This window comes from Danio rerio, chromosome 21 (assembly GCF_049306965.1).
Source record: "Danio rerio strain Tuebingen ecotype United States chromosome 21, GRCz12tu, whole genome shotgun sequence".
In the NCBI taxonomy this organism is placed as follows: domain Eukaryota; kingdom Metazoa; phylum Chordata; class Actinopteri; order Cypriniformes; family Danionidae; genus Danio; species Danio rerio.
Window position 1 is genome coordinate 17,512,984 of NC_133196.1, and position 12,496 is coordinate 17,525,479.

At 33.1% G+C, this 12,496-nt stretch overlaps 1 protein-coding gene across 4 annotated transcripts; it reads right to left on the reverse strand.

Moving 5' to 3' along the window:
- Positions 1 to 44: 44 nt before the first annotated feature.
- cyb561a3b (cytochrome b561 family, member A3b) lies at positions 45 to 10,136 on the reverse strand. Of its 4 annotated transcripts, none has more exons than XM_073935130.1 (6): positions 10,095 to 10,136; positions 9,688 to 9,788; positions 6,685 to 6,887; positions 6,391 to 6,545; positions 1,960 to 2,125; positions 45 to 423 (listed from the first exon to the last, which is right to left on the reverse strand). In XM_073935130.1, the coding sequence occupies exons 2-6, from the start codon at positions 9,719 to 9,721 to the stop codon at positions 400 to 402; spliced, it is 582 nt and encodes a 193-aa protein (XP_073791231.1). In that variant the 5' UTR covers positions 9,722 to 9,788; positions 10,095 to 10,136; the 3' UTR covers positions 45 to 399. The 4 variants fall into 4 exon arrangements, with proteins under 4 accessions (XP_073791231.1, XP_073791230.1, XP_073791229.1 ...); XM_073935129.1 differs by having other exon boundaries at positions 9,688 to 9,865; XM_073935128.1 differs by lacking the exon at positions 45 to 423 and adding an exon at positions 1,279 to 1,596.
- Between the last annotated feature and the right edge of the window lie 2,360 nt (positions 10,137 to 12,496).

Consider the following 12,496-nt stretch of genomic DNA (forward strand, 5'->3'; position numbering starts at 1 on the left):
ACAATTATTAATAAACATTATATATGTGGTACTAGGCAAACGGATTCTTTGTACACAGAACGGTTTATTGAGTTACATTTTCTTGCAATTTCCTTGCTAACTCAACTCAACTCACTTTCTATAGCACTTTCACAAACCACAATGATTACCAAAGTTCTGTACATAAAACGCATGCAAATATACACAAAACCAAAATACATAAACTCACATCAAATGATTAACAGCTAAAGAAAATAAGTCTGTTATTATAAGTGTTTTGCAATTTTCTTGCTAACCACAAGAGGTCTGTCTCTAACTGACAAGGTATACTAAAAGTCTGTCAAATGGACACTAAGGTGGTTTGATGTAAAAGCTGTAAACATAAGCTGAATTCCGATGCGCAGTTTCTTCTTGATCTCTTCATCTGGCATCTGTCAGCAAAGGCTACAAATAAAACAAAATCAAAACAAGAAATTTAGTCACTGTCTGCACGTTACAGATTACAAACATTTGAAAATAAAACTTACAAAATCTAGACAAAAAAAAAAAAAAAATATATATATATATATATATATACACACACACACACACACACACAAATATTCCATACACATTTAAAAAAAAGAGGAGAAATCAAGAGAAGCGAAAAAAATGAAAATTTGTTTAAGAAAATTGACATTATTTTAAGATATCTCACTACAGGTTATTTCTGTTAAGACAGCTTAAACATGAAAATAAATCTAGGACTAGCCTTAATCCTCATCTGTGAATCTGCGGGGATACAGTATGTTTCTGAGATTTTAAAATGTTTTTGAAAAGTCTGATTTTGATTTTGGTTTGATTTTGAACCAATTCTTAAACTCTTGTGTACTGTATATAAACATCTGAGAATAGCTGACATTTTTTCCTCAAAAACGTTCTCATCCTGTAAACTAGCAGTTTACAGAATAAAACAAAATTGCGTTTTATATTTATAACTCTAGATAAACTGAGCATTTTTAAGTGGTCTCTTAATTATTATTATTATTTTATTTTTATTTGTTGTATATTATTATTATTATTATTACAAGAATATATAAACGACTGAAAATATACACTCACTGGCCACTCACTTTATTAGGTATACCTGTCCAACTGCTAGTTAACGCAAATTTCTAATCAGCCAATTACATGTCAGCAGCTCAATGCATTTAGGCATGCAGACATGGTAAAGACGATCTGCTGCAGTTTAAACCCAGCATCAGTATGGGGAAAAAGGTGATTTAAGTCACTTTGAACGTGGCATGGTGGTTGATGCCAGACTGGCTGGTCTGAGTATTTCAGAAACTGACGATCTACTTTAATTTTCATGCACAACCATCTCTAAGGTTTACAGAGAATGGTACAAAAAAGAGAAAATATGCAGTAAGCGGCAGTTCTGTGGGCACACATGCCTTATTGATGCTAGAGGTCAGAGGAGAATGGCCAGACTGATTCCAGCTGATAGAAAGTCAACAGTAACTCAAATAACCACTCGTTACAACCGAGGTATGCAGAAGAGCATCCCTGAAGGCATAACAGGTCCAACCTTGAGGCAGATGGGCAACAGCAGCAGAAGACCACACCGGGGTGCCTCTCCTGTCAGCAGGAAACAGGCTACAATTTGCACAGGCTCACCAAAATTGGACAATAGAAGACTGGAAAAACGTTGCCTGGTCTGATGAGTCGGCTGGTCGGGTCAGAATTTGGCATCAACTACATAAAAGCATCAAATCTATCCTGCATTGTTTCAACAATTCAGGCTGCTGGTGATGGTCATAAAAGGTGAATGGTGGTCATGCCACAAAATGCGAACCATCTCAGTACCTTGTTGAATCTATGCCACAAAGGATTAAGGCAGTACTAAAGGCAAAAGGGGGTCCAAACCAGCACTAGTAAGGCGTACCTATCAAAGTGACCATTGAGTGTATAATACTGAAACTCTTCTAACATCATACTCACCCTGTCAGATTCATTTTCAAACTGTGGGTTCTTCCATTTATGATTGGACAGAATTCTCAGCACTACCAGTCCAAAAATAACAACTAAAATGCCTAATGAGTTTGCAAACAGAGCTTCAGCAGGCAGCGCCGTATATGGTTCTGTATTGCTTCCATTTCTCCCATTTCTGCTGAGACACAATTGGACAGGAAGAGTGAAACAGATACAAACAACTCTGTCATTGTTAAAACATTCAAAAGAAAGAAAAATATACAATTACAGGGTGGGTTTGTCATAATATGAGCCTCCCACACAGCTAATTCGTTAAGAAAAGCTGTTATTTATCTGAATGAGATAAACTGCAGTGAATTCATGGATGTGATAATTGACCTATCAGTAAGCCCCTTCTCTTGAAAGCAGATGAGCCAATGACAGTTAAGCATCAGCTGCACAGCGACCAGAACTCAGACATGTTTAGTTTAAGCACAAAAGAGGAACATCAGGAAGTATCAATTTGATGATGTTTGTGCTACAAAAATGGTAGAATGAGGACAAGCAAAGGAATTCATTTAAATCCTAAATCATTTGTTTCCTAAACCCACAACCCAAAAAGACAACTCTATGTCCAAAAGATCATCAAAGCTTTGATCTAGGTAAGCTGAATTACCTAACGTTAGCTAGCACATGCTAATGGTAGCTTAAGTTAACTGCCACTAGCAAAGTGAGTTAAATTGATCTTGCTATACATCATATTTATTTGTGACTCTGGACCCCAAACCAGTTGTAAGGGACAATTTTTGGACATTGAGATTTCTGCAGGTCTGGAAAGATTACTTTTAAAATGTATTTCATTACAGACGATAAACTGGATGCTTTATAAAGTAATTAATGATGTATTCTGTTAGATTACTCAGGTTTACTAACTTAATCTAAATATTTCTGTATATTATGAAATAATTTTATAACACAAATGGATGGGATTCTGAGCTGTTTGATTTTGCATTCCAGGCTGGAAAATCAATCCAAATTTATCAAATACATCATAAATTTTGCCAAAAAACAACTGGCTACTTTTTTGGCTGTATATGAAGTTTGAACATTCATTATTTATTGGTTTCAATTTTTGTAACTTTCTGCAATTACAAAACAATTGTAACAGATAAAGATATTATGCTTTAAAAAATATATATAACTATGAAAATATCTGAAAAGTATTTATAAATTAATGATGCAGTCCTTTAAATCTTAAATCTTTATTCAATGGATGCAAAATGATCATCTTGTCACATGTGACACATTTTAATTTATGTGATGGGAAAAAACACAGTAACAGCAGTGATTCAATGAAACAGCAAACATAATGAAATAATGATATTTAATGATGTTACCATAAGAAAATAAACATCAGTGCTAGTAACACCAGTAACGTTGTTCATAAAAATTGCATTTTGCAAAATGCTGCAAGATATCTAACCACATGTTAACAATCATGTTATTCATTCATTCATTTTCTTTTCGGCTTAGTCCCCTTATTAATCTGGGGTCACCACAGCCGAATGAACCGCCAACTTATCCAGCATATGTTTTACACAGTGGATGCCCTTCCAGCTGCAACCCATCACTGGGAAACATTCACACACATACACTATGGACAATTTTAGCCTACCCAGTTCACCTATACCATGCGAACACAGGGAGAACATGCAAACTTCACGACTTGAGGGGGAAACCAGAGCACCCAGAGGAAACCCTTGCAAACTCAACCCAGAAATGCCAACTGACCCAGCCGAGGCTCGAACCAGCGACATTCTTGCTGTGAGACGAACGTGCTACCCACTGCACAGCCTAAAATCAAGTTATACTGAATAAATTAAATGTATTTTAAATTAAATGACTATTAATTGTATATATTTTTAACAAAACCTTGAAGCTTCATATGAAATAATTCTGAGATAAATATGACAACTGTTTGCTAACTAAAAAGAGACAGTGGAACCACAATAGACCTTTCTTTATAGATCTTTAGAAAACAGAAAGAAGAAATTCAAGTTATGTCACCAGTGATTTTATTTCAGAATACTAGATTTTATTAAACGGCAGCACCAGTAACAAAACTCCTCTACTTTATGTAATTTGTAATATTTATATGCCATTTAGTTTTTAAAATGCCATTTACATCCTATTTTTCATCATTATGAAAACATTATTGTATTTTGAATGGCAGAAAAATCCGTTTTTGAACTCAAAAGAAAGCTGGCTGTGAGGATAAGCAATTTTGTGCTGCTTGTAATTATGTAATCATACAACAATTATCACTAGTGCCAAATTGAAGACTAAAAAAGGTGTCATTATTCAAATAACATAAGATTTCGTTTTAAAATATAAGTACACTTTAAAATGTAGAGGAGTCTTTAAAGGGGATTTTTTCATTGAGTCTAGGGGCAGAAAGGTGGACATTTCTGTAGAATGACCCATTTGTTTAATGAATGGACCAAACTTTAAGTGATTACTTCATTGATAATCCTCTCTATGGGGAAGCGGACAGCACAAAAGAATCACTGAGTCAAAATTGACAGCCAAAGCAACAACGATTGCAGGAAATGTCATTACAGTTCAATGTAATTTAACAAGCACAGTTCAGTAATGAACCACTAGGGAAACACACTCCAGATCTATCCAGTTTGTGAATCATTCATACTGGTTTCATTGAACAAAAGAAATGATTCATTTAGCATTGACTATATACCATTTGTTGTCATATACCATGTTAATATTTCTAATGAATAAAGACTTCCAGTTCATCTGTAAGCACACAAAGTCCTTACAACCCACACGGAAAGAACCTATAAACATATAAGTTGAATATAGGTTTTTAGTATATGATACATATATAAAATTGGCAGTTTTCCTATGTTATATGTATGTATTTATGTACATATAAGGCTTATGTGTGTATACAGGAAACAATACAGGAAAACGTATATGGCCTGTATATGCACATATATGCACCTCAATTATATATATATATATATATATATATATATATATATATATATATATATATATATATATATATATATATATATATATATATATATATATATATATATATATAGGTTTCATATATGCGCATATATGCTCATATAGTTTCTTTCCATGTGGGAATTATTAATTCTCCTGAATGCAAAGTATAATTCTAAAAGACCATTAAACCATACTGAGATGTTTTGCCCTTTTTTTTTTCAGATTTATTAGTATGACAACAAAATACAGAGTAATAGCCTTGGTAATTTAAAATACTTTAAGGATGTAAAGTATTAAAAATTTTACCATTTAAAATGTAATTCTAACAAAATAGTTACCTAAATGTTGTATTTAAGTATGCAATGCCATTATTTCGTTGTTGTATGGTTAGAATTGGACAACAATTGGCCTAAATACAATTGGATAATCTGGAATCTGAGGGTTCGAAAAATATATATAAATATTAATATAAAGTTGTCCAAAATAAGTTTTTAGCTATGTATTTTACTAATCAAAAATGTAATTTTGGTATATTTACTGTGGGACATTTACAATATGTCTTCATGGAACATGAAAACTTTACATAACATTCTAATATTTTTTGTCATAAAACAAAAATGAGTAGTTCTGACTCATACAGTATATTGTTGGCCTTTCCAACTATGATAGACAATACTTTTTGTCACATGTAGAATGTGTCTCGCACGGAGAATGAAGTCACATGCATTGCTTCAGTGTGATTTCAACAGTGTGTAAAAATCATGATGGTTCTTTGGTTCTTGTCTATCAAATCTAATTTCTCTTGGATTGAAACAAAGTCATTCTACAGCCGGATTTTCTTTCTCTGAAAGCATTTGATAGTTTCCTTGGCTCTGCTTTGTCTTGCTAAAATGTCCATCCTGGTAATGTAGATGTTGGACTGAAACAGCTAATGTTAATTTATAATGATGAAGGACAGTGGATTGCTGAATAATAAATGAGAGATGTCAGCTGCTGTCTGGGCTTTCACTGCCTTTCTACACCTCCCTTTCTTCATGTGTTCAATACTTTTCCCCGTGTCATTTCATTTTATAACACATAACTTTATTTGTAAATTAATTAGTTTGGTTTTATTTGTAAAGATGGATTTATTTGGTTGGTACCAACATTTTCAAGTCAATAAGCATCTTTAAAAATATTTTTTCAGAGAAAAATGATGACGTGTTCAATACTTATTTCCCTCACTGTAACCCTTACTGGCAAATTTAAGTCCAACTTTAATGTTCTTACATAATCGATGGTCCTACTGTGTGCAAAACGTTTCAAAAACATATGGGACAAGGTTTTCTGCCAGACAGCTGTCATTGTAAGACAGGTATTGTTTGTCCGAATTAGTAACTAAGCAGTCGGGGCCTTACTGATAGATAGGTCAATTGGATAATGACTCACAGTGTCAGCAGTAGTTTCTCACTGATCCCGGACAGGCTGGCGATGAGACTCAAGATGAAGATGGCAGTTCCCATCCAGACATGGAGAGGTTTCAGAAAGACTCTAAAAGCCAAAGGGGTCCAGGGTAACAAGAAGGCACAAAGACCCCCAAACCACTATTCGGTCAGAGGAGAAAAGCACAGGAGACGATGTCAAACATCATTCCTTTGAAAGCTGTTGGAGTAGAACATACTCACAGAGCTTTGTCAAGCATGAAAATAATTTGACATGTCAGTCATGAGGCCAGTGCTATACCTGCAGAGTGAATAAGACCACTGTGGAGATCCCAATCCAGCTGTGTAATGAATACAGATGAGGGATGTTGTTGCCACGGTGAAAATCAAACGCTGCACACACGCCCAGCACAGATAACACCACAGCCACAGACAACAGCCCTGCATGGGATAACTTACACCTCCATCTGCTCCAGGTCAGAGGAACACGATACAGGACGATGGCTGAAGATGAGAAACAGATACACAGAGAGATGGAGGAAGGCAAACAGAGAAAACTGGTAAAATAAACACTTACAGCAAGTTGTCACCTTGGAATTACAAGGTTCTATTCACGTTCTAAATGATTTTGAGGTATCACACACATTATCATGCCACCATATTACTCCTGTATTACAATTACACTGGCTTCCTATTAAATCACGGATTGATTTTAAGACCTTGATTTTAACCTTCAAAGCAGTGCATGGGCTAGCACCTGTTTAAATCTGTGACCTGGTGACTCTTGCCACCCCAGCCCGCAGTCTTCGTCTGGCATTGGGACTTACCCTGTACCAGCCAAGCTGTGGAATTCACTAGCCATCAGCATTAGGAATGCTGCCTCTCTGGACTGTTTTAAAAACTTTTTAAGACTCACCTTTTTAGTAGTGCTTTTAACTTAGGATGACCAATTTGTTAACTTTTTATTCTATCGTATGGTTTATATTCTTATTATTTTATTGCATCTTTTTATTGTTGTGCAGTTTTGCTTGTCTTGTATCGTTAGTATTTTACCTTGTAGCGCTATGAGTTTAAGAAAAGCGCATTACAAGTAAAATGTATTATTATTATTATTATTATTAATATACATAGAATAATAATTTTTTTGAGTATATAGTTGTACATACACTTACAGGTATACTAAAATAAATTAATTCTTTAATTCATGCATTCTAAAAAGTTTAACATTGGTAGGTAAAATAAATGTTATTAATTAATTAATTCATTCATTCATTCATTCATTCATTTTCTTTTCAGCTTAGTCCCTTTATTATTCAGGGGCCGCCACAGCGGAAAGAACCAAAAACTCATCCAGCATATGTTTTACGAAGTGGATGCCCTTCAAACCACAATTAACATAACTCCATTTTAAATTATTATATTTAAAAGCCTTTAATGAAGCATCATAATAAATAAACATAACACATTGCTTAATGTGACAAATTATTTTATTTTAGAAATAATCTGTTGACATTTCATAATTCTTTAAATAATAGGTTCCTGTTTTGTAAACGGATGTTCACTGTTTATTTTTAGAATACACACACAAATTCACACATTATATGCCATGCAGGGTTATATCATGTGACCCTGGACCAGAAAAATGTCCCAAGTGTATCATTGTTGTATTAGCAACAATACTGTATGAACACATTTTATATTTCTTTATTCTAAAAATTAACAGTGAACATTAGATTACAAAAACTTCTGAGTTTGAAATTGTGAGTGGACTCCTAAAACTATGAAGGAAATCATTCTTGAATATGCTTTTCTACCTCATCTCCACAAAAATGCCTACTGCATAGACAAATAGCCTTTATGACTCACTACACTGCAAATGAACTCTTGCATACGCAAGTTAAAAGACTCTCCATTAGAGCACAGCTGTTTGTGTTTAATTAAATCTGTGTTACATCAATCTGAATTTAACCAACAGTTTATATTCAATTTGGTGGAAAATATCACTGGCTGTATAGCGCACTTGCTGTTGACAGACGTGTGTGACAGATAATATTTCATGTTCCACTTGTACATTCAGGGTCGTAATTCTATATTTGAAACAACTGCTTCTCTGGTCGTTGTTTGGGTTACAAAAGCTTAAAAACTTAAATGGTTTGGGTTGCAATGGCCCTATAATATCAAACTCATACTGTGACGTCCAATCAAATCGAAGTAGATCTACATTGGATGGATTTTACCTTTACAGCTACAAAATTCTATCACAACGCAATTCCATATTAACAATCAAAGAGCATGTGTGAGGTAAGATGTAAACAGATAAATATTTATATAGCGTATTCTGAAGTAAAAGCATAAAAAAACAATCATCTATGACGTTGAAATACAGTAAAATTCAATAATAAACAGTAATAAAATAACAATTTGCTTTTTTGACATGTATATAGGAAGCTGTTTTCACAAAAGTAATTGAAATTAATTTACTAGTATATATAGTATTGAACATGTCATGTTTTTCCTGGGAATAAAATTCTTCTGTTGACAAGGAATTAAACCATATTTTGTTAAAACCCCCAAACAATAATAACATAAAAATTAAACAAAACATTAAAAACTCTGAAAAATTAGTTATGTGTAGTAACAATGAAACAACACAAGGAGAAAGAACTACACTACTGAAATGTATTCAATACTTTAAAGGCTTTTTTTGGTAATATATATTTAAAAATTTAAATAAAACAAATAAGACATATATAAACTATAGAACTAACTATAGAACTATATAAACTATATATAATTCTAAAGTTAGCTCTATAGTTTATATGTAAGTCTTATTTGTTTTATTTTGGCAAGAAAAAAAAGCAGCTTTTAATTTTTTAAGAACTATTTTAAGGTCAAAATTATTAGCCCCTTTAAGCTATATATTTTTTGGATAGTCTACAGAACAAACCACCATTATACAATAACTTGCCTAATTACTCTAACTTGCCTAGTTAACCTAAATAACCTAGTTAAGCCTTTAAATGTCACTTTAAGCTGTATAGAAGTGTCTTGAAAAATATCAAGTCAAATATTATTTACTGTCAAATAATTCTGACTTCCACTGTGTGTGTGTGTGTGTATATATATATATATATATATATATATATATATATATATATATATATATAGTAATTGTTTTGTAATTATATGCATTGACAAACTTTTTTTTAACTGTAATAATATAATAGTTACAAGTAACTATTGAAATAAATTCTTTAAAAAAATTGTGAGACAGAAAAGAGAAATGAAAATAATATTTTCTCACCATTTCCATACAGCACCACAAGACTCGTCACCATCAGTACTGGGTGCCAGTTAAACTGCAGAAAAGAACCGTCCCAAGCAAATCCTCCCCTCCACGTCCCACTCCACAGCCACACAAAAATCACACACAAAAAACTGAGCCACACACTCAGCAAATAGAAGGACACAATTGAACGCATCTGTGTGTGTAAAGCAGACGGCGGTATAAAGTAAAGATTTCAGAGCAAACAGAATATTAGTCATTTCCTAATGTCTTTTACATTTAGAGCATACTCAATAGCTTTATAATTTTTCAGTAACCTTGAACACTACAACAGTTTCATAACATAAAAGTGCATGCTTCAATTTTTTAATTAAAAAAGATCTTCCATAAACTGTATAATCATTTTAGGCTCATTAAAATCTTACCTTACAATATTTCTGACAGTCAGTGGACAGATTTTTCCCTCCTAAGTTTGTGTCTTTGGCTTTCTTTTATGCGTCCAACCCAAGAGAGATGTTCTGCAAGTCATGGTCATGCTGTTAACTTATTCAATGTCTGTGTAAAAATTTGTGCCGCCTCAGTGGTTGAATAAGAAATGGTATTTGTGTGTTTTGAAGGCTTCAGATTTCTATTAAACCCATAATCATTTAGATTTTTACTAAAGTTAACATACTTGTATTTTTCCCCTCACTGTAAAACCCAACAGCCAACTTTATCAAATGAAATGAGTGTAGTTAACTCAAAATTTGCTGAAAGTTAATTCTACTCATTCGAAAAGAGTTTTGAACTCTGTGTTGAAGGAAATGAGTTAATTAAATACCTCATTATTCAACTTAAATAAAGTAAGTTCACGGTACTCATATAGATTTTTTTTATCTCAAATGGTTTGTAGCAATTGGTTTCCTCAAACAGTTTAAGTCGCCTTAACGTATCAGGTTTTACAGTCCTCAGTTGGTTTGAGTTCTCTTTATTTATTGAGTTTTACTGTGCTCAAATTGCATCGTTACTCAAATTGATTAAGTTTACAGTACTCATTAATATTAGTTTTTAACTTTTAAGATTTGTTGCAATCAGTTTCCTCAAATGGTTTGAGTTACGTTCAAATTTTTTTGTTGGAAAGAGAAGACCTTGGCTTAACCAAAGATGAGCTTGAAGTCACATGACATGTAGTGTTTTTCTGTGGCACGATTTCTGACAGGCTGTCGTTTATTGTTATTTGCTGAATGCAAATGACAACGTCAATAAAAACAAAGGATCAAATTTTGTCAGATCCACAAAAAAATCTGAAACATCACCTCCAGTAAGCTGTGATGACATATTCACAACTCAAATTAGTTTTTATCAAATGAGTTTTTTGTTAATGGATCAAATGTATAAGTTGCCAAATGGCAACACTGTCCAATAGTGGAATGTGCAGTATTGCAATGGGTTAGCTAGCTAGCAAGGTCAGCTGTAATCTTTTAAGTTCTAACAATAACAACATGAATGCCAGTAATATATTGTTGATTAGTCATATGTTAAAGGCATTTGAATTATGGATATAATGGCAATATTTTTGATTATATATAAATACAGAGAACAGTGTATTAGTGAGGACCACCATGTTCTATGATAAGTGAAAGAAGAAAATGAGAGAACTGGCTCTTCCTGCAAATGAAAGTGAGGATAAGATGGGTTTTAGTGACCATGAGAATAATGCAGATTGGACATTTGTTAAGAACAGTGATGGAGACAATTCAGGTAAGTTAGCTCAGAGGCAGATAAGAGAGGCGTAGTATAGTATATAGTATAATACATAAACATTGTTAGCTAGTAGCTACATTATTCTGATGCATCTGGATATATTAGACTTGCTACTTATTTGTTATATTTACTGGAGAAAAAAAAATTTACTTTATGTTGTATGATTATTCAATATTATTATTTTCTCAATAATATTCAGCAGAACATAATGGAACAAATGAAAGCTTTTGGAATATGAGTTGTTGGAAAGTATGTGGTAAGGAGCTATAAGTTATAATTTATAAGTTCTGTGTTCAAGCTTATAATAATGCAACACAAATTAAATAGTTTCAAACAACAAAATTATTAATTATAAGGAAAATTCTACATTTGAAATTTTTAAGTTGAATCCACTGTTGGACGTTGTTGCCATATTGCAACATATTATAAAGTACCTTTAAAAAAAATCCAAAAAAATATTTGGACATAACTTTAAGTCAAGCCATTCTAAGAACAGAAAAACAGTCAGATATTTTTATATAGATTTATCATAATGTGTCAGTAGAGGGTTAAATGTCACATAGACCATTCAAGCACCTGTATTGCCCCCAAAATGGGACTATGTAAATAGCAGAAATCAGTACAGAAATCACTTAAGTCACTAAAGTTCTATTCACAGAACACGTTGTATTCCTAAAATTCTGCACAAGACTTTTGGCCAGCGGAGAAATTAAAATGGTCGTGCCCAACTGAGTCTGGTTCTCTCAAGGTTTTTTTTCTTCAGTCCCATCAGGTGAAGTTTTTTTTCCCTCTCCGCTGTCGCCACTGCCTCGCATGGTTCAGGATTGGTAGAGCTACGCATCGATGAATTGGCTCTTCAGTGTTTGAACTCTCAGTAATGATTAAATCACACTGAACTGAGCTAAACTGAACTGAACTGAACTTAAACACTAAAACCTGAACCACACTGTTCCAGTTACTATGACCATTTATGTGAAGCTGCTTCGACACAATCTACATTGTAAAAGCGCTATACAAATAAAGCTGAATTGAATTGAATTGAATTAAAATGTATTTTCTTTTAGTGCTGTGTCATGAATGAGCA